At 36.4% G+C, this 23,277-nt stretch overlaps 1 protein-coding gene across 17 annotated transcripts in view; it reads left to right on the top strand.

Moving 5' to 3' along the window:
- The window catches only part of STIM2 (stromal interaction molecule 2), a 178,039-nt gene that overhangs the window by 112,952 nt on the left and 41,810 nt on the right, over positions 1-23,277 (top strand). For all 17 annotated transcript variants that reach the window (XM_081531176.1, XM_081531076.1, XM_081531075.1 and 14 more), the window contains one exon: positions 5,146-5,260. In XM_081531176.1, coding sequence (XP_081387302.1) covers positions 5,146-5,260 — 115 coding nt within the window. The remainder of the gene's footprint in view (positions 1-5,145; positions 5,261-23,277) is intronic.

Here is a 23,277-nt window from a genome sequence, read left to right as displayed (position 1 = left end):
AAAGTCAAGGAAAGATTGATGCATTGTTCTAAATTGAAGAAGACGAAAGGACATGTGGGGCTTCTCAGGTGACTCAGTGGTAAAGAATCCTCCTGCCAGTGCAGGTGACACAGGATTGGGGTGATCCCCTGAAGGAGAAAAGGGCAACCTAATCCAGAATTCTTGCCTGGAGTTCCCATGGACAGAGGAGCCTGGTGGGCTACTGTCCATGGAGTTACAAAGAGTCTGACTAGACTTAGTGACTAGGCATGATGCAAAGGGACATGTGGACTAAATGTAACACATGGTCCTGGATTGACTCCAAAGAATTTCATTGGGACAGCAGCACATATGGAATGTGTTCTGTGAATTAGATAGTACAAAATAGAGAGTATCAGTATTAATTTCCTAATTTACATGGTCATACCAATACTATATAGGATGAAATCATGTTTATAGGAAAACATGCTGAATTATTCAATGGTAATGGGACAACATGCCTACAACTTATTACTAAGTAATTCAGTTGGGGGTAGGGGAAAGCTTTTTGTTTGTTCTGCAATTTTTGAAAATATTTCAAAATAAAAAGTAAAAAAGAAAAGATAACTTCCTGCAACTGCATATATAATTTCTTTAATGGTACATACTAGAAGAATTTATGTAATAGAATCATTTGATAAATGTTTTTGAAAAGAATGTTTGAGTCATTTATTTGTTGAGCACTCCTTTATTTGTATTGTCAATGCAAACTTTTCCTGAAGTAGGTTTACATAATTGGATAGGTTTACCAAGAAACTCTGCATTATTTGCTATATGTTATTTGAGGATTTACTTCATAAGATTTCAAATTCCATTTTCAGATTTCTTAATTTACTGATCTTACTGAATAAGAAATATCTCCCTGGTGGCTCAGTGGTAAGGAATCTGCCTGCCAGTGCAGAAGACTTGGGTTCAATCCTTGGGTCTAGAAGATCCCCTGGAGTAGGAAATGGCACCCACTCCAGTATTCTTGCCTGGGATATCCCATGGACAGAGGAGCCTGGCAGGCTACAGTCCATGGGATCACAAAAGAGTCGAACACGGCTTAGCAACTAAACAACAACATGTATTTTCACTTATTGGTGACTCTTTAAAATTTTTTCTTCTAGCGTCCCCCATTTCAAAAATATGCAGTTTTCCGTGAAATTTTAGAAAAGTGTGAATAGTCAGAATTGTCTTCTCCTCTGTAGGATATTGAGGGGTTTATTGGAAGCTGTTGGTTTGTAGTATATTTGGTTTAAGTATTTTCCAACTTAGTGTCAACATAAAGTAATTCTAAATATAGTGCTTTCTCATCATCTTTCGTGATCGAAATGTTGAAGATATATGAAATGTGGAATATACTTTTGTCATATGAGTATACTTTTGTGTTATCCTGAAGGTCATATTTTTAAGCAGAAATATATATTAATTTTTGAATGATAATTCCACATAAAACATAATTCAGTGTATTTATTCAGTTTTTGCCCAATTTAGGAGCCAGATAGTTCTTTTACTCCAGATAGTTACTTTAAATTTATAAGCTTTTTTAAAAATTGCATTTTGATACCTTTATTTTATTTTGTTAGGCACACATTTTGGTAGATATCTATACACTCATTTTAGGCTTTCTAAAATAGTTCAGTATCTGGAATGTCACATCTAGTTTTAGCTTCATTTTCTGAAGTGTATTGATCCTAAAGCCACTGAACTCTTTTTTTCTGGGTTCTCTGTGTTCATGTGGTAAGAAGAATTTCCTAGTTGTTTTTTTAATGTATCACATAAATGAAACAGTTGCCATTTGTTCCAACTGACTGGACCATTTCCAAGGCAGGCTTCCTCTCTGCCATGTCAATCATCATGCTTTTTAGTCTAGAATTTCTCTCTAGCTCTTGGATCTGTTCCAAGATAGGGACGGTTTCTGAGCATCTCAGCAGCAGTGATTTTTGCAGGTATATCTACAGGATTCTGAAAATGTCAGTCAGGAAGAGGAAGTGGGATGGACAGAAATAGGGAAATAGAAAATAGGAAATAGAAATAGACAAGAGAAGTAGAGGCAATGAGGGGCAGGTCGCTTTAAAAACAACCTTTTTTTTTTTTTTTAAAGCATTTAGAAAATAAAAGAGTAAGGCACTGTTTAGAACAATAGAATGTGCAAGTGCTAGAGTGGACCTTCTAGAATAGTGCTTTCCAGATTATCTATGCTATGCTATGCTAAGTCGCTTCAGTCGTGTCCGACTCTGTGTGACCCCATAGACGGCAGCTCACCAGGCTCCGCCGTCCCTGGGATTCTCCAGGCAAGAATACTGGAGTGGGTTGCCATTTCTTTCTCCAGTGCATGAAAGGGAAAAGTGAAAGTGAAGTCGCTCAGTCGTGTCCGACTCTTAGCGATCCCATGGACTGTAGCCTACCAGGCTCCTCCGTCCATGGGATTTTCCAGGCAAGAGTACTGGAGTGGGATGCCATTGCCTTCTCCGTCCAGATTATCTAGATTAGTGTTAACCTGTGGTGAGGGACCAGATTTTTCGTTTCCAATTTATTGTGGATAGGGCCTACCCAGTAAGTCCATTTGCCACACGATTGGGTAGGATTGTTTGAACACATCGTCTAATTGCTATAATGGTTTCTAAATTCTGAAATTTCTCCATTTCTGTGTGTATTGTATGCAGCTATCAGTTTGCTGACTGATACTAGTCTGCTGCCCACATGTTGAGTAGTGGTTTTTATATTCCTAAAACTTAATTCCTCATTTTACACCCAAGGTTATTTATTTAGCTCAGAAAAGTGAAATGATTTTCTTTATATTATATAGCTGTTAAATTTTCTTTTGTAGTTTCAGTAGAGAATAGCTCTACTCAAAAGCAAACGTTGGCCTTTCGTCGGGAGGTGATAGTCACTGTCAGTACATTGTTGTTGTTCATTCTGTCAGTCCTGCCTGACTCTTTGTGACACCATGGACTGCAGCATGCCAGGCTTCCCTGTCCTTCATTATCTCCTGGACTGTGCTCAAATTCATGTCCACTGAGTGATGCAATCCAACCATCTCATCCTCTGCTGCTCCCTTCTTCTCTTGCCCTCAATCGTTCCCAGCATCAGGGTCTTTTCCAATGACCCAGGGTCTTTTCCTGCTCCTCACATCAGGTTTCCAAGGTATTGGAGCTTCAGTTTTAGCACCAGTTCTTCTAGTGAATCTTCAGGGTTGATTTCCTTTTAGGATCGACTGGTTTGATCTCCTTGCTGTTCAAGGGACTCTCAAGAGTCTTCTCCAGCACCAAAATTCAGAAGGATCAATTCTTTGGCACTCGGCCTTGTTTATGGTCCAACTCTCACAATCATACATAACTACTGGAAAAACTATAGCTTTGATTATATAGACCTTTGGCGGCAAACTGGTGTTGCTGCTTTTTAATAGGCTGCCCAGGTTTGTCATGGCTTTTCTTCCAAGGAGCAAGCTTTTTTTAATTACATGGCTGCAGTCACTGTCCACAGTGATTTTGGAGCCCAGGAAAATAAAATTTTTCCCTGTTTTCACTTTTCCCCCATCTATTTGCCATGAAGTGATGGGACCAGATGACTTGATCTTAGTATTTTGAATGTTGAGTTTTAAGCCAGGCTTTTCACTCCTCTTTCACCAAAAGTCATAAAAATATGCCTCTGTGGTTTGGGGCTGTAAGAGATTTCTACTTTCTGCATTATGGATTTCTTAAATAATCTTTGGTGTGACCTTATAATTTTAGAATCAGGGAAAAAATCAATAAAGATGCCAAGTAAACAATACCGAACAAGAAAAATCAGAAGTATTGAGATAGAAAAAGCATAATAATCTGTAAAAACTTTTCTTTTTGCATAATTATAGTAATGGGTTTATATGTGGAAATTGTCAAGAGATGAGGCCTAAAAGATGGTCAGAAACAAGATTGGGAAGTAGTACATAATTCATAAAAAGTTGCTTTTTATTTGGAAGACAGTGGAGGGCAATTGAAGAATTTTATATAATGAGGCAATACAGACTAGGTTGGTTTTTGGCAAAGAAAATTTTAGTGTTTTCTTACTATATATTTTAAAGTAAGATTAATAGTAGGGGGGTCTACTTCAGTTTTGTAAAATACTTTAGTTCTAAACGCTGTAATTGAATGTCTTTCAACTAGAAGAAATGAATTAAAATGTAGAAGAACAAAAATATGATGTAGTGATTCAGGCTATTTACTGTGTTATGAAATATCCCTGTCACTAAGTATTTGGTCAAATTGAGGCAGCATATTATACTGTTGAGCATAACCAAACTACTTGGGCTGGAATCTCAACTCTGATGTTCTTTTTTCAACGTTGGAAAATTACTTAACCTCTTTGGGTCTTGGTTTCTCCACCTATAAAATAGCGATACGTGATACTTTGCTTATGGAACCATCATGAAGTTAAATATTAAATAGTTAAAAGACTCTCTGTGTGTATGTGTGTGTTGATGTGACATATTTATTGTATAACATATAGCAGTACCTGGTAAATGTGTGTACTTAGTCGCTCAGTCGTGTCTGATTCTTTTGTGACCCCCATGGGCTGTAGCCCTCCAGGCTCCTTCCTCTCTCTCCATGGAATTCTCCAGGCAAGAATACTGGAGTGGATTGGCATGTCCTCCTTCATGGGGGATCGTCCCAATCCAGGGATTGAACCCAGGCCTTCCACCTTGCAGGTGGATTCTTTACCGTCTGAGCCACCAGGCAAGCCTAAGAACACTGGAGTGGGTAGCCTATCCCTTCTCCAGGGAATATTCCTTACCTAGGAATCAAACCGGGATCTCCTGTATTGCAGGCAGGTTCTTTACCAGCTGAGCTACCAGGGAAGCCCACCTGATAAATAATGAGCATTAAATACGTACTTTTAACTACTGCTGTTGCTATTATAATTAGAAGATATCTTATTAAATAAATTTGATAAGCATTTAAGAATAATATGAGTGTAAAATACCAAAAATATGCCAGTTGTTATCAGAAAATTACCAATCACTGGATTTCAAATTTTACTTTTTTCTGTTTATAGAGAAATACAGAAAACTATTCTATCAATGCTCAGGGTTTTTATTAATGTATAAGAAGATTTGCTTATATTTTTGTTTTCACTTAAGTATACTTAATGTTTTCTCTTTTATAGTTTATCAGAGAAGATATGAAATATAAAGATGCTACTAATAAACACAGCCATCTGCACAGAGAAGATAAGCACATAACTGTTGAGGATTTATGGAAACGGTGGAAAACATCAGAAGGTAAGGCTGTTTTAGTGACCTGGAGCTCTCAGCTGCTTTTCTGCACTGCTCACCCATTTTTAACATATTATTTACAAAAAAATCCAAATAGTATTTTTGTGAGGATGTTTATATTTTAATAAATAATTGTTCCAGTTTTGGTTTTGAAATATGATTTTCATTAGTCTTAGGATTTCTTAAGGGTCAGCCTGTTTTCAGATAATTTGACACCTTATACTAGAATAAATAAGATAATACATGTCTGAGAGCTTAAAATTTTAGAGTGTTTCATCTGTTAAATGGCATCATTATAAAAGGTTTGTCAAATAAGCATATGGATCACAAAGTTTTCCTTTCAGTTATGGAGAACAGTTCCTAAAGTCTTTAGAATGCACAGAACTTTTAAACTTTTTCTTAAGTGAACTCTTTATGAAGTCTTCTAATAGTTGCTTGGTAAAGTTGTGTAATTTATATTTTATTCCTTTCTCTACCCTTAAATCCTCAAACTGTCTTATGAATAATAATTGCTTAGGGCAGAAAAGATGTGTGACATAAAATTTCAACTAGATCTCTAATATTGGAAAGTTACTTTAAAAAAGGAAGTCTTTCAAGTTTATTTATTTATTTTTTTTGGTAACAGAGTTGAATAAAATGTCTTTTTTCTAATGTTTCTATTCATTTATGAAAATCACAATTATACTGTAGTTTATATTTTTATCTTCAAGTTTGAATAGTGAAATGAAATTAAAAAGAAACTAGGACAGATTGCCAAGTAGGAACATGAAGAAATTATAAAGTTTACTAGACTGTCAGTGGTAGCATTTGGAAATCAGAAAATACAAGAAACTTTTTCCATCAGTGCTTCATATTTTTATTAATGCTTAAGATTAGCTTACATTTTTGTTTTCATTTTTTAAAAATAATTCTGATGAAATACTCTGGGAAGAAGAAAATGAAATAAGGGAAAAAATACTGTTGACCTCAAGGAAAGATACATAGATTTAAAAAAAAAAACAGTTTGTCTCCATTCCCCTTCCCCATACCATTTTAAAGTAATACAAACTTGGGTAGAAATAGGAATGAAAGTGAAAGTGTTAGTTGCTGAGTTGTGTCTTACTCTTTGCAACTCCGTGGACTGTAGCCCACCAGGCTCCTCTGTCCATGGAACTCTCCAGGCAAGAATACTGGAGTGGGTTGCCATTCCCTTCTCCAGGGGATCTTCTTAACCCAAGGTTGAATCCAGGTCTCCCACATTGCAGGTGGATTTTTTTTTTTACCATCTGAGCCACCAGGAAGGAATAAATGAGTATAAATTTCATGGGCAAAAGTGCTAGAATGGTCAAAGTCAGCAAGATTTAATCACTTTATATGAGATATCTCAGTAGTACATAGATATTAGTAAAGGACTTGGTGATCCATTATGGAGTCGATTGTTACTAATACCTTTTAGATTTGGAGTTTGTGGTAAGTTGAATGGAGCCCACTTAACTATGTTTGAAGGAAGGAAAAGAAGACTTGACCACTTCTCACCACCTGTTGTGCTCTCACCATGGTTCAGCCCTCATCTCTTTCCTAGATATCACAGTAATTTTCTGATAATGGTGGTAGGTCCTTAAGCGTCTCCTTGTGGATGCTTGTGTTCTGTGGTAGTCTGTTCTTCACTTGTTGAGTAATCTATTTACCATCTAAATCAGATTTGCTCAATATCCTGTAATGGCTCAGTCAGTTCAGTTCAGTTGGTCAGTCGTGTCCTACTCATTGCCACCCCATGGACTGCAGCACAACAGGCTTCTCTGTCCATTATCAACTCCTGGAGCCTACTCAAACTCATGTCCATCGTGTTGGTGAAGCCATCCAACCATCTCATCCTCTGTCGTCCCCTTCTCCTCCCGCCTTCAGTCTTTCCCAGCATCAGGGTCTTTACCAGTGAGTTGGTTCTTTGCATCAGGTGGCCAAAGTATTGGAGTTTCAGCTTCAGCATCAGTCCTTCCAATGCATATTCAGGACTGATTTCCTTTAGGATGGAGTGGTTGGATCTCCTTGCAGTCCAAGGGACTCTCAAGAGTCTTCTCCAACACCACAGTTCAAAAGCATCAGTTCTTTGGCACTCAGCTTTCTATATAGTCCAACTCGCACACCCATACGTGACTACTGGAAAAACCATAGCTTTGACTAGATGGACCTTTGTTGGTAAAGTAATGTCTCTGCTTTTTAATATGCTGTCTAGGTTGGTCATACCTTTTCTTCCAAGGAACCAGTGTCTTTTAATTTCATGGCTGCAGTCACCATCTGCAGTGATTTGGGAGCCCCCCAAAATAACATCTCTCACTGTTTCCATTGTTTCCCCATCTATTTGCCATGAAGTGATGGGACCAGATGCCGTGATCTTAGTTTTCTGATTGTTGAGTTTTAAGCCAACTTTTTCACTCTCCTCTTTCACTTTCATCAAGAGACTCTTTAGTTCTTCTTCACTTTCTGCCATAAGGGTGGTGTCATCTTCATATCTGAGGTTATTGATATTTCTCCCGGCAATCTTGATTCCAGCTTGTGCTTCATCCAGCCTGGCATTTCACATAATGTACTCTTCAGCTAAGTTAAATAAGCAGGGTGACAATACACAGTCTTGACGTACTCCTTTCCTGATTTGGAACCAGTCTCTTGTTCCATGTCTAGTTCTAACTGTTGCTTCTTGACCTGCATACAGATTTCTCAGGAGGCAGGTCAGGTGGTCTGGTATTCCCATCTCTTGAATTTTCCACAGTTTGTTGTGATCCACACAGTCAAAGGCTTTGGCATAGTCAGTAAAGCAAAAGTAGGTGTTTTTCTGGAACCCTCTTGCTTTTTCCACGATCCAATGGATGTTGGCAATTTGATCTCTGGTTCCTCTGCCTTTTCTAAACCCAGCTTGAACATCTGGAAGTTCATGGTTTACATGTTGAAGTCTGGGTTGGAGAATTTTGAGCATTACTTTGCTAGTGTGTGAGATGAGTGCAAATGTGTGGTAGTTTGAACATTCTTTGGCATTGCCTTTCTTTGGGATTGGAATGAAAACTGACCTTTTCCAGTCCTATGACCACTGCTGAGTTTTCCAGATTTGCCGGCATATTGAGTGCAGCACTTTCACAGCATCATCTTTTAGAATTTGAAATAGCTCAACTGGAATTTCATCACCACCACTAGCTTTGTTTGTAGTGATGCTTCCTAAGGCCCACTTGACTTCGCATTCCAGGATGTCTGGCCTTAGGTGAGTGATCACACCATTGTGGTTATCTGGGTCATGAAGATCTTTTTTGTATAGTTCTTCTGTGTATTCTTGTCACCTCTTCTTAATATCTTCTGCTTCTGTTAAGTCCATACCATTTCTGTCTTTTATTGTGCTCATGTTTGCATGAAATGTTCCCTTGGTGTCTCTTATTTTCTTGAAGAGATCTCTAGTCTTTCCCATTCTGTTGTTTTCCTCTATTTTTTTGCATTGATCTCTGAGGAAGCCTTTCGTATCTCTCCTTGCTATTCTTTGAAACTCTGCATTCAGTTGGGTATATTTTTCCTTTTCTCCTTTGCCTTTAGCTCTTCTTTTCTCAGCTATTGATTTTCTCAGTGTCATTTCTCTCAGTTGATTTTACCATGTCTGACTCTTTCCATTTATTAAAGTGCTCGTGTAAAAAGGCAGGGCATTGTTCCTAAGTCAGTGATTTTAATCATAACCTGACAAGCCCCAGGTTTCCTGGAGGCATCTCGGGGGACACAGCATGCTAAATGTGTAGAGCTCTGCTTTTATCTGGTATATTTTGTTTCTGTTAAAGACTTCTTTTGGGAAACAAAAAGTAATTCTTCTGGAAAGGTTTGGAAACTGCTGATAAGTGACTAGAATGCAATAATATGTAACTTAAGTTTGTTTAATTGAATATGAATACATATACATACACACACATGCACACACACATGGACATACACACAAACATACAGTCATACCTGTGCCCATCCTTGTGTCTCCAATGCCTAGAACAGTGCCTTATTTACTTTGATATTCAGTAAAGATCTGTTGAATGAATGAGTGTATGTCTGATGAGCACTGGATACTCAGTAATTCAGTTCATACTTTGAGTACAGGCATTTCTGTTGTAATGAAATGTATGCATTCCTGGAAAGCTTATGCTATTCAATTGTTATGCTTAATAATTAGAATTTATGGAAGAACATTGGGGTTGGAGCCTACTACTCAAAACCTATGCAGCTTTGTAATCAGAGCACTAACAGTACTAATAAAAATACTAGCACAGGTAAAAAAAAGAGGTGTTGAATTTCTAACCAGTAAATACTATGCTTACTGTGGAACTTTACCTTTAATAATACGTAAAGATAACTTAATAAAAGGAGTATTAGATAGGGTTGAAGTTGCTAAATAATGACGATAAGGGCAATGTATGCAAAGATGAGAACTAAACAACAAGCATTTCTAAGAGGCTGTGGCCAGGCTGAGCTAAGAGGAAGAAGGAATGGCAAGCAGACATCATTTTCATAGCTTTGTTGTTCTGTCTTTATACTTTGTATCCAAAGTATTCCTGTTACTTGGTGGTGTAAAAGGAGAACATGTGAGGAAAAGTCACCTGTGAGATGATATGACTTTTATGTTAACATGATTTCTTTTTATCAGTTGCAGGTAAGTTAATTCATGTTGCAGAAGCAGTGTAGCCTAATAGGTTGTATCTATTATGCGTTAAGCGGGCAGTGGATCCTGGGTATTAAAGATAAATTAAATGCATTCTGAGCTATTAATATAAGAAATAAGTAGCTGAGTGGAAAAAACAAAGTAAAGAAATAATTATAACATATGGTGATAATGTGTAATAATAGAAGTAAGTATAAGATATGAGGTAGCTCATTGGAAAGACTAATGAACTCTCTGATAGAATTATACCCAGAAGGGAGTGTTTGCAATTAGCTGTGAGGATTGACTGGGAGTTCTGGAAGGGAATAAGGAAAGTGAAAGTCGCTTAGTTGTGTCTGACTCTTTAAGACCTCATTGACTATACAGTCCATGGAATTCTCCAGGCCAGAACACTGGAGTGGGTAGCCTTTCCCTTCTCCGGGGGATCTTCCCAAGCCAGGGATTGAACCCAGTTCTCCTGCATTGCAGGTGGATTTTTTACCAGCTGAGCCATAAGGGAAGCCCAAGAATACCGGAGTGAGTAGCCTGTCCCTTCTCTAGTGGATCTTCCTCACCCAGTAATTGAACTAGGGTCTCCTGCATTGCAGGTGAATTCTTTACCAGCTGAGCTATCAGGGAAGCCCTAGGCAATAAGGAGGTAGACCATAAATGGTAGCCCACTATAGCTCCTCCTTCAATTACCTGAAAATTTGCTGGAAGTGAAGGTAGCCTGCTTTAGGTGGTATGTGGGTTTTCAAGCTGTACAAATTTACATCCCAGCCCTTCTGTTTATAAACATTAAGACATCTGGCACATTTTAAATGCACTTGTAAAATGGATCTCTTGTGTCATATAAATGAAGAATGTGGTAAAAGTGCCTGGCATACTTCCTTTCAACACCTGATAGGCACTTAGTAAGTGTTGACTTACTTACCTTTCTAATAATGCTGAATGAACAAAAATGTTCAGCTCTATTTAAAGTTCTGTAAGGTTTTTGCTTCAGTCTCATAATATTCATCAGTAAAATGAACAGATATATTAGGCTAAAGACTCACATTTTAGTGTACAATTATCTGGGTGGTGAAATGTGACTAAGATCTTTATGGAACGTTGTCAAATGGGGGAAAAGGTAGAATTGTATTCCTCAGAAATTGATACTGATCTCATACAGAAAAATTTCAGTGTGACCTGAATGTACTTGTGTGTGTGTGTGTGTGTAGAGAATCCTTGGTTAGCTTGCACATGGCAAAAGTCCAATATAAATAAAAGTCATTTAAAAAACTAATATTAGATTTCAGACAGATTTTGATAAACTGGATCAGTTGTTAAAACTAATGAATGCAGCAGTTAGATAGCAGCCAGATACCTAATGAAGGAAAATATATATAGAAAATTATTGATTATATATGAGATCTAGGGACTCATGGTAGATATAAAACTGATTAAGTAATAAACTGTTTTTAAAAATAACTCATTGGGTTAAATAGTTATTTTAACATGTGACAACCATGAGGTAATCTTTCCATCTTGTTCATGTTCAGTATGGGTCTTATCTTACATAAGGTCATTGTATAATTTTGGTCTTTACACAGTGAGTAGACATTTGGAAATTTTGCTGAAGGTTTATATTATCGTTGTTTTTTTGATTAAGAATTTAAAGAATCTGAAATTGCTGGAGAGAATGAAATGTCAGCCTTTAATAATGTATATTTTAAAGTGTGTCCAAAATCTAGCTAGAGAGAAATGAGCAAGAGCATTTTCCTTCTGTTTAGGAAAGCAAAAATGTCAATGTTACATGAAGAAAATATAAAGGAAAAGAATTCCTGATGGTGTTAAATTTCTAAAAGTAAGGAGGATTTTAACTCTTTCTTTATGTAGATCCTTGATATTCCTAAGGATTTTTTTCTGGGTGTAAAAGTACAAGTGGATCTCTAAATGTCAATAAAATTGCTTTTTCATGTGTATGCTATTGGTTACAATGAGACTGGAATGAAAAAAAATGTAAAACGATCAATGCATATTGTTTGACATTATCAGCAGAGTAACTCAAAATGTAGACTTTGTGGATAATAAAGTTGCCAGTTATCTTTGTGGCATCCATCAACATAATATTGTATGTTTACAGTATGCATAGCAGTCACTATGGCAGGATACAAGTATAAGATAAGGCCTTTTTCTTCCAGAAGTTTACAATATTGTTACATGTGCACAGATGAAATGTTAAACAACAATACATAAAGATTTGATTAAATAGTAGGTAAGTGGTTCTATTGTGGGACTTTAAAAGAATGGATAGATTTATTATGAGGAAGTCTTCATTAGGGGATGACTCTTTAGCAAGATTTTGAAAGATAAAATTTTCCTTAAAGGGAGAAAAAGAGGGATATACATACAGGTTAGCACATTAAAATGAGTACTGGTAATTCCCAACATTAGTTCTAAATCCCTCAAATAAGCACAGTTTACAAGTCAGAAATGTAATTTTTTAGTGTATGAGATAGAATAAATCACTGTTTTAATATTTGTCTTTTGCTATTAACATGTAGTGCTTAACCTTTCTGTGTCTTGGTTTTGTCATCTGTTAGATAGAGGTAAGGCCTTCTACTACATCAGAATGTTGAAGATGAAATAAATTTGTAAACGTAAAGTGCTTAGAATAGTGCCTGCCACCTAGCAAGTGCTCAGTGACTAAGATAAGTGTGAGTACAGCACATACAGAGGACGCTGGAGATGAATGTTTCTGCGTTGGGGGCAGTATCACTTACTAAATGATGCTGATTACCTGGAGCACTGTATTAAGGGTGTTTGATGTGTGCCTGATCTCAATAGCAAAGAAGGATATTATTGTAGAAATTATGAGTTGGCAATGTTTACAATATTTTAACCTTTTTATCATCATTGCACTAATTAGAAGCTATTACAGCTTCTTGTTTTAGAAAGTCATATAGTATAGAAGAGTTATAGGACAATGAATTCACTGTAGTCAAGAAACCCTGCTTTGATTTTAGTGTAATGTGGATGTGAGTGGGAGGAATGAAAATACACAGATTCTGAAGATACACAGATGAAGAATATGTTTTCTGTCCTCCACCTGCCTACAGCCTGCTATTGGAGAAAGTTCTATTGACAAGTAATTAAAGGATGTGCTACTGTCTACTGTCTGTAATCAAGATAGGTAGTAGGCACTGTGGGTTAATAGAAAAAGAAGTATGTTGGTCTGCCTGCAGAAGTCAGGTAAAGCCTGAGGAGTTAGTTGCATACAAAGGGGCATTTATCTTGTATCTTTTGTCACTCTTTCAGTGGGAGGCACTCTGCCAGATTAATAGCTTTCAGGATATTTGTAGTTAATATAGCACATTTTAAAAACATAAGACTCTTAATATGCTTCAAATGCTTATCTGTTTTATTAATCCAGGTGTTTAACACTTCAACTTTTATATCATACTTTTAGTTCTCGGAGAAGTTGTTGTTGCCTATCTATAGAGGTCCTGGGTTTTCATAGTCCACAGAAAGTGGTTTATACAAAGGAAGGCCTGTTCTTGAGGTAGAGTCTAGTTTCAGAATGACAAATGTCATTATTTGCACCACCAACAAAAGTCTTTTATAGTCAAAGTTTCTTTTATGTAGAGAGTAGGTAAGACAAGCATATTGTTCATTTATTCTATCAACCAACATTCAAGTGTGTTAACATGGGCTTTTTCTATAAGAATAGCATAAATATTACTTGGTCAGTGTGTAAATTACTTGATCACTTTGCAAAAACACTGTTTTGTATTAATCAGAATTGATTTTTATACTTTATATAAAATGTGTTTTTATTCTTTTACAATCAAATAGCTTTCTTTGTATTGTGTACTTATCCAAATGAGTTCAGAGCACTCACAATAAATTGCTAATGTTTCTCAGTCTTATCCTGTGTTAGTATTTCCGTCTCTTTGTTCCCTGAATTTCAGATCTCTTTCAGGGCTAACTATTTAGGTTTTAATTATTTTAGTTGTCTTCTATTTCTCTTTCTCTTTTATTGTTGGAACTCTCTCTCTTACTTCAGAATACTTGACTTCTGGAGACTTAGTCATTGCATATGCTGATTTTGCTAGGATGAATTATGACTTTTTAATCTATAGCAGACACTTGACTTTGAGACAGCTCTATGTTCCTTTATAGTTCTTTCTTGGTTTTGTTCTGAAATAGAGACCACCTCTCAGTATAGGATGCAGAGACCCACTGCTTATTACATCTCTCTATACACTGGGCTCTAGAAAACTTGATTGTTTCTAATCTGTGTGAACACGTGAATTAGGTGTATTGTGAGCTTCATTTTTTTCTCAAATAATGAACTTTTATATATTCATCATGCAGCAAAGCTTTTCTTATCATTTAAGGAGGTACTATTCTAAAATTGTTTGTGAATTTGCCTTATTATGGTTTTTTATATACCTGAATTATTCTACATTTCTCCTCTGCTATGTTCACAGACTCAAGGGATACCTCACGTTTGGAGTACAGTAACAGAACCTTCTGCAGAAGGTAAAAATAAGGGCTGTCCACTTTTCACTGTGATGGACTATCTAGAAAACAGCAGGCTTTCTTGAACATCTTATTGTTCTTTCTTTCCTTACCCCACCAATTGGGAACCAGTTCTATATGGATGTGTATTAAATTTTGCTTTACTAATCTTTTGGGAAAGGGGTGGGTAAGAGGGACTCTGGTTCAAGTTCTGGTTGTTAAAATTACGTGATTTTGGGAGATTCACTATGTCAAATTCTACTTTAGGTGGAATGTTTTGTTCCTGCTCTTTTGGATACAGAACTTGTTCGTTGGTAATAGTATTTTCTTCTTCAAAGGTGGCTAGCTTTACAAAATCTTTTTTCAAGCAAGTCTTATGTTTACTTGGGTCTCTTTTTTCACTTCTAGTGAATATTAGCAATTTAGAAGCAACTGTAATAGAAATAATGCAAATTATAAATACAAAGAAAATAAAGATTTCAAAGATACTAGATAACCATTTCAATTTGAATATGAACATGACTTTGTAAAAATTCTATAAATATTTCTGTAATTCTGGAACATATGTATATACATATATTACATATATAAATATGTTTCAGAGGGAATGTATGATAAAACACAGGATAAATCACATAGCACTTATGTCTTACACTTAAAATCTTTATACTATGAATGGCTGGCTATTCTATTGAAATAGAGTACTAAGTACAAATAATGTTAATTGTCTAACTTTCTCATCTGGTTAGGGTGCTCTTCAATAAGAGGTTCTTAATAAACATTCTTCTAACATTTGATAGTCTTCTGTTTCTCTTTCTCTTTGTATCAGTATTAATTCTTCCAGGAAGTTGAAAATGATGGATCATTTAGAAACTTTTGATTCAAATTGTTTAAAATCAGCTGCGTACTTAAGTTATTAAACTAGAAGGTCATTACATTTCTATGTATCTTCATAGAAGATAATGTACAAAAAGGATTGAAAATTCATGTTTGAAATTAAAATATTTCATGGTTGAGAAAAAGAGTCTAGATCAGTCTGACGAAATGAAACAGCAAATGTCAGTTGCATTGAAGGAAATTTAATTTTTACTTCCGTTATCAATTTTCTTTCCTTACCGTGTAATCAGCTAAAAAAAAAAGTATCAAACAGGTATTTATCACTAGGAACTTATGGCTGCTTAAGGGCTATGTTTCAGAACAGAACTAATCATGTAGAGTTGTGATTCACTCATATAAAGGTATCACAGTTAAAGTCATATGAATTAAGAGTTCACCAAGAAAAGAAAAAGGAAAGAAAATAGCTCCTTGGGAATACTGCTAATAAGACAAAACAAATGAGTAGCTAATGAAATAAATAATGGCATTCAAGACATGGGAGATGAATCAGGACGGTACAGTTTCTTGAAAGTCTGTAGAGGAGAGTTTTCAGAAAGTGACAGATGGTTGTATAGGTGAGGGCATAGTCCATCTATGCCACCAAAAGATATGCCCTCCTCCTCCAAGGAGAGCCCTCATGAAGAATCTTTTTTTAGTTCTCTGTAATGAGAACAGTTGTACTTATGAGGGGATGATTTGTGCTTATTTTGTGAACCCTTTCAGTAATTTCACTTCCTTCTTTGTCTACATTTTGTAACTGTGAATTAAGGGTCCTCATGTATATTTTGTGTATCCTCTTAGTTTCATTTTATTTTTCTAGTTCATTGATGTCCTTCATGTTTTATGTCTTTGCATTATATGAATCTTTGTAAGTAATTTCTTCTCTCTCTCTGGGGGATAGAGAGAGGAGATGAAAAGTGGCCAGTAGTACTAAATAGAGAAATGTGATGTATTGGAAAAAAGCCATTAAATATGGTGAGAAGACAATCATTAACCTACAGATAGTGATTTAAACATTGGTGTGGGGAATTGACTCACATTTGCACACAAAATGAATTTTAAAAAAGGTGTGAGTGGAGCAGCCCAAATGGTTATCAACAGATAAATGGATAAACAAAATGTGGTATACAATGAAATACTGTTCAGCCTTAAAAAGTATGGAAATTCTGATAAATGTTGCAACATGGGTGAACCTTGAAGACATTATACTAAGTGAAATAACTCAGTCACAGAAAAGCAAATACAGTATGATTCTGCTTACATGAGGTACCTAGAGGAGTCAAAATCAGACAGAGAGTAGTATAGTAGTTGCTGGGGGCCAGCGGGAGGAGAATGGGGAGTTATTGTTTAATGGGTACAGAGTTTAAATTTTGCAAGATGAGAGTTCTGGGGTGGATGGTGGTGGTGGTTGTACAACAATATGAATACTTAATACCATTGATCTATACACTTAAAATGGATAAAATGGTAAATTTTATGTTATGCATATTTTGCCACAATAAAAACTGATTCATGAGAATAAGTAGATATGAAATAAATAAATGAGTAACTTCTTATTTAAGGCATAGGTAAGAGAATGGAGGAAACTGAATGGCAGTTACAAATGGGTAGTTTGATCAGGTAAAGGGCTTTCTTAAGAAACTGGTAGATCTGATTATGCTTAAAGAAAAAAGGAAGTACTTTACTGACATGTTAAAAAGTTGAACATTTAAAAAATTTTTTAATTCAGCGAGGATTTTTGTTCAAAAAGTACTATCACTATGTATTAATGTACGAGTTAGAAGTTGGGATTATACCTTATTACATCTTTTTTATCCCCAAAACTTTTATTAGAAATATTATAATCTTGACAATTATATAAGCAAGCAACAGTTTATACCTTATTACATCTTAATGTAATGTGTCAGTATTTCTTTATTTATAATTATGTTGGTTTATGGTTTGAAAAGATAGGTTAATAAAAAATGAATTTAGTCTTAAGACAGGCAAGAAACTGGTTGACAGAATAATTTTCCATTGCTAGATGGCACTATCACTAGGCATTTTCAAATCCTTTATAGAATTACTTCCCATGAAGAATTTGAGTGACAGTTCTCTTAAAACAATGTGTTGAACTTTTTGGAAGTGGATGGAGGTGGGCTGGGCTGGGAAAAGAGAAGATGAGAGGATGAGTAATTAGAGAGGGGAGATCCAAGAAATTCTTACCTTTAAAATATGCTTATTCACTTGTTTGGTTTCTGAATTATATATCGTAAGAATATAGAATTCTAACATCCTTATTTTCCATGTTTTGACCAGTACCAAATATTTTGTGGCAGGATTTTAATGATAGTGCTACAGCTCTACTACAGTGAATAATAATAGGTTTCTGTGTGCTAGCTGCATACGCACTGATCCAGAGCCTGTGACCCTAGCAAAGGTAAGCAAGCATATCCCAGATTGCAGTGTGAGATAGTTGAAGATTGATCTGCTTTGGTAGCTGTTTAAATTTCTCTCATCTGTTTTTAATGAGCATGCCCAATTGCATGAATCTGACCATGACTTTAGACTGCATTCTCTTTTAGATGTGTAATTTTGAAAAAGAGATGATTAAGTTTTAAGTTAGTGGATATATGTTTTTAGGCCTGTGTCTAGATTCTTTGAGTGGTTTTCAAGAATGTCCCCTCAAAGTAATACTCTAGTTTCTAATGGAACCTGCACTATATTAAATATTGAAGGCTGAATTTATCACAAGACTAAATGCTTAATAAATTACTGTGCATAACTGACTTCAACATGCTTTGTTGATTGGCTTGAAATTACAGTGTACTATGTCTTCTTTACTATAGAGCTTTCTTTTAAAGTTTGAGCAGTTGATATGTTTTAGTTAAGTCTTTTTTTTTTTTAGTGGCAGAAGATAGACTCAAAGTATTTCAAGTAATGGGAAATTTGTTGTAAGAATGCTTATCATCAAAGATGTTCTTTATTGCAAGTGACAAAAGCATACCCATTTGCTCCATTTATTAAGTTATTAAAAATTGATTCAATTCCTCCTGAAGACTGGCATTATTCTGGTTTTTGGAAATAGAGCATTGATCAAAATAGATATCCTACCTTCATGAAGTTAGCAGTCTTAGGAAGACAGGTAATGAACAAGTTTGCATGATCTCAGAAGACCTTGTAGGGCCTAATAGAGTTCAGGATTTAAGTATAATGTCATTATACTTACTGCAATTCTAGCTCCATTTAGGAGTTTTGAGCTAAGCAGTGATGTGTGATCTGTCTTTTGAAAAGATTATGTAGTTACTGTGTGGCTGTTAGACTCTGGAGAAGAGAGGAGTAGAAGTAAAAGATCTGCTGAGGCTCTTGCAGTGACCTGGTAGAGGGAGGTAGCAGAGGGGTCTGATTCGTGATATAGTTTGAAGGACTAGCTGACAGGATTTGCTGTTGGATTGAATTCAGGAAGTTGATGGGGGAGGGGGAGGGAGGTTGGAGGCAGGAATTAAGGATCATGCAGTGCCTAGGTTTTATGTACCTGTGGTGTTAAAATTTCTTGGAGGCAGTTAGGGGAAAAAATGTTGAAAAAGGCTCAGTTGAGGGATCAACAATGGGAGGAAATAGTTGAAAAACATCAAGCTCACATTTCAAAGAGGTGAAGGACTGAGTGCTGAGAGGTCAAGATGTAGAGAGGGATCCTGGAAAGAAGAAAGAGAAGTGACCAATGAGATTATGAGGGGAACTGGGAGAATCTAGGGTGCTGAAGTATATGAAGGAAATATTTTTTTAAAAAGGGCATAGACAGTGTCAGATGCTCCAGAAGTTTGAGTAAGATCACAATAGAGATCCATCCTTGGGTCAGCAAAGTAGAGGTTGAGGTTGTTGATGATTTTGACAGAGCAGTTGCGCTATAATGGTGGAAGTGAAAGTTGCATTGGAGTGGATAAAAGAGGAAGTGAAGACAGTAAATACTGCCTTTCAAAAGAAGGGGAAGAGAAATGGGACTATGATACCTGAAGGTAGATATGATATGAGGGGCACTTTTTTTTTTTAACGTGAAAGATTTTAAATGTGTTTACATATTAATGGAATGACCCAGTTGAGATATAATCGATGTAGGAGAAAATCAATTAATCAAAGCCATCTTTATTTAAGGAGAGTATAGGTATGTAGTCAGGGGCTTAATCCATTCTGGTCATCTGTATTTCTCTCTGTTTCTTTCTGGATTTTGCTTTTATTTTCTCCTACTGTATTTCCTAAAGGCTAACTCTGTGGCTGCGGGCAGTTGTAGACTTACCTTTTCCCAGGGTCATGAAAAAAGAGAAAAGAATTTTTCCTGCCTACTCTAGTTAGAAAAATTTCAGGAATTAACTGGCTTTAGGTCATGTGGCCATAACCTAGACCTGTCAGTGTGACCTCCAGAATGATGCCCTCTGATTGCTTCCTTCTCCGACCCCCTCTCCCTGGTGATTATGAGTCTTGTCCCAGAAGACAGCAGAGAGAAAAGGAGTACCTACTTGACAAACAGCTGTAACAGATTGATGAGCAAGAGAAGCTAGAGTTTGACAAGAGTAGATTGAAGAAAAGCTTAAAAGGTTATTCTGGATCCAGAAGTAGGTGAGTGGAGTCTGGCAGCCTGGGTCACAAGATGCAAGGTATAGTTACTCCTTCAGAAAATCTGATATGTTCTTGACATTTTCAGTCGAAAACTTTTGGATTACAAATGGATTTTTCTCATAAACCTCTTTTCTTCCCACTCTGGATTTTATGGTAAGAGCATGTTATTTCCCAAATGTAAATGCTTTATTAAATCCCATTTTGGTATTTTAATTAAATGAGTTAATATAACTCTCAACACTGGACACTATCAGTAAAGTTTGCTCCACCTCTACCCTTTCCAAAATTTTTCTGGCTGTTACAGATTTTCACTACCACACAGCGGTTTTTTCATTGATGAGGTGAAACCCTGACTGCGTTCACCTAGGATTGCCAGAAATATCTATACTGTGCAGGAGGAAACTTAGCTGTTTTTAAAAGCATCATTGGAGGATCAAAGAAGTGAATTTGAGGTGGCAAAAAGTAGGTGCTGTCCATTCCAAGTTAGTTTGGAAATCTTGAAAAATTGATGCCCTCCAGATACTTGTCAGTGTATGGAATAATATGATTCTTGGCACATGACACACTCCCTAAAGGCAAATAGTACTCATCACAGTTAAGTAATATCTACAAATACCGCCTGCTGTTTGCAACTACTGTAAAGAGCTTAAGAATATCGAATACTTTTCCCATGCTGTGTCTTCATCATGTCCTAGGGTTCTTGTCAGTTGTGTTATTCATCAATTTTTGCCAAGTGAGGTCTTCTCAGTAGGGAAAAGAACAGATATAATGTTAGAGAATCAATGAATATAAAGTTTATAAAGTCATCCTTAGTGAGTTGTCTGGAAAGATATGCTTTTGTGAAGCTAAAACGAGTTACTCAGTTATTAGTTCAGTTCAGTTCAGTCACTAGATCATGTCCGACTCTTTGCAACCCCATGAACCACAGCACGCCAGGCCTCCCTGTCCGTCACCAACTCCCGGAGTTTACCCAAACGCATGTCCATCGAGTCGGTGATGCCATCTAACTATCTCATCCTCTGTCGTCCCCTTCTCCTCCTGCCCTCAATCTTTCTCAGCATCAGGGTCTTTTCAAATGAGTCAGCTCTTCACATCAGGTGGCCAAAGTATTGGAGTTTCAGCTTCAGCATCAGTCCTTCCACTGAACATCCAGGATTGATCTCCTTTAGGATGGACTGGTTGGATCTGCTCGCAGTCCAAGGGACTCTCAAGAGTCTTCTCCAACACCACAGTTCAAAAGCATCAATTCTTCGGCGCTCAGCTTTCTTCACAGTCCAACTCTCACATCCATACATGACCACTGGAAAAACCATAGCCTTGACTAGATGGACCTTTGTTGGCAAAGTAATGTATCTGCTTTTTAATATGTTATCTAGGTTGGTCATAACTTTCCTTCCAAGGAGTAAGCGTCTTTTAATTTCATGGCTGCAATCACCATCTGCAGTGATTTTGGAGCTCAGAAAAATAAAGTCAGTCACTGTTTCCACTGTTTCCCCATCTATGTGCCATGGAGTGACGGGACCGGATGCCATGATCTTAGTTTTCTGAATGTTGAGTTTTAAGCCAACTTTTTCACTCTCCTCTTTCACTTTCATCAAGAGGCTCTTTAGTTCTTCTTCACTTTCTGCCATAGGGTGGTGTCATCTACATATCTGAGGTTATTGATATTTCTCCTGGCAATCTTGATTCCAGCTTGTGCTTCCTCCAGCCCAGCGTTTCTCATGATGTACTCTGCATATAAGTTAAATAAGCAGGGTGACAATATACAGCCTTGACATACTCCTTTTCCTATTTGGAACCAGTCTGTTGTTCCATGTCCAGTTCTAACTGTTGCTTCCTGGACCTGCATACAGGTTTCTCAAGAGGCAGGTCCGGTGGTCTGGTATTCCCATCTCTTGAAGAATTTTCCACAGTTTATTGTGATCCACACAGTCAAAGGCTTTGGCATAGTCAAGAAATCAGAAATAGATGTTTTTCTGGTACTCTCTTACTTTTTCGATGATCCATCGGATGTTGGCAATTTGATGTCTGGTTCCTCTGCCTTTTCTAAAACCAGCTTGAACATCTGGAAGTTCACGGTTCACATATTGCTGAAGCCTGGCTTGGAGAATTTTGAGCATTACTTTACTAGCGTGTGAGATGAGTGCAATTGTGCGGTAGTTTGAGCATTCTTTGGCATTGCCTTTCTTTGGGATTGGAATGAAAACTGACCTTTTCCAGTGCTGTGGCCACTGCTGAGTTTTCCATATTTGCTGGCATATTGAGTGCAGTTATGGGTGATTTCCTGCTGTTATCAATTCTAGGAAAAGCAATACTTCTGTGAGTTTAGGCTACTAGAAGAAATGGAAGTTTTATTTAATTTACAATGCTGTTTTCATTTTCTGTATTTTCTAATGAAAAATTTGGACAGTATTTTTTCAAAAAATTGTCATTGTGGTTGTCTTTCCTTTTCTTTATATTAATAGGAAGCAAGGAGCAGAATTCGCTGAAATAGCAAGTTGGTGTAATATTTTTACTAGTAACATTTGTGTAGACTGAAGACATGTATAAGCTACAAAATAGATAATATATTGTCTTCAGGAATGTAAGAATTCATTTGTTTTGCAAGTAAATTGACCAGGCAGGATTTAGAGGTCACTTCTAGGGTTTTGGTTTGTCAACAATTCCATTGAAATAAATTATCATTACTTACTAGATAATAAAGTATTCTGTTCATGTGGAATAAGAGGGCAATTTATAATTTAAGAAGAATTCTGAATTTAATTATTTGGTAATAACTTGTTCATTTGTCTCCAACACTGTTTCCAAAGTAAGCATAATTACTTTGTTCCCCAGTGACACAGCTGGGGCCTGAAAAAAAAATTAAAACAGGAAAGCACTTTTGGATCTTGGAAATAAGTCATTTGCAAGAGAACAAGGAAATATAAATGGGAATTATTGAGTAGACAATTAGAAAAGTTAAAAAAAAGAAAGTTTATTTCAATTCCAGCTGTGCTTTTATAGTAGAGTAATAGTAAATCTCGTTTTAAAGTGTCAAAGATTTTTTTGCAGTAGTTTATTATTAATTTTTTTATGCTAAATAAACAGCATAAATTTTTATGGCAAGCTTTCCAACATTATGAAGATAGGAGCTTAGATCTTTTCAACCTGTTACTAAGTGAATGTTGAACACCAACCTGGTACTAAGTGAATATTGAACAATTAGCTTTTTTAAAGATTCTGAGTCTTTATAATCACTGAGGTGCCTCACCTTTTGGATACCAATATCTTGAGAAACTCCAAGGTACAGCTATCTTTCCCTAGACAGACAGTATTCTAAAGAAAGTGTGGCACTTAACTGCCTGGATTCAAGTCTTTGCATAGATTTTTTTCCCCTTGGGCAAGTATATTAATCTTTTCTGTCTTTAACTTTCCC

The sequence above is a fragment of the Giraffa tippelskirchi genome, chromosome 1 (genome assembly GCF_054371585.1).
Source record: "Giraffa tippelskirchi isolate mGirTip1 chromosome 1, T2T-mGirTip1v1.2.pri, whole genome shotgun sequence".
Lineage (NCBI taxonomy): Eukaryota > Metazoa > Chordata > Mammalia > Artiodactyla > Giraffidae > Giraffa > Giraffa tippelskirchi.
Note: the sequence above shows the minus strand (reverse complement) of the source record. Positions and strands in the feature narration are given on the sequence as shown.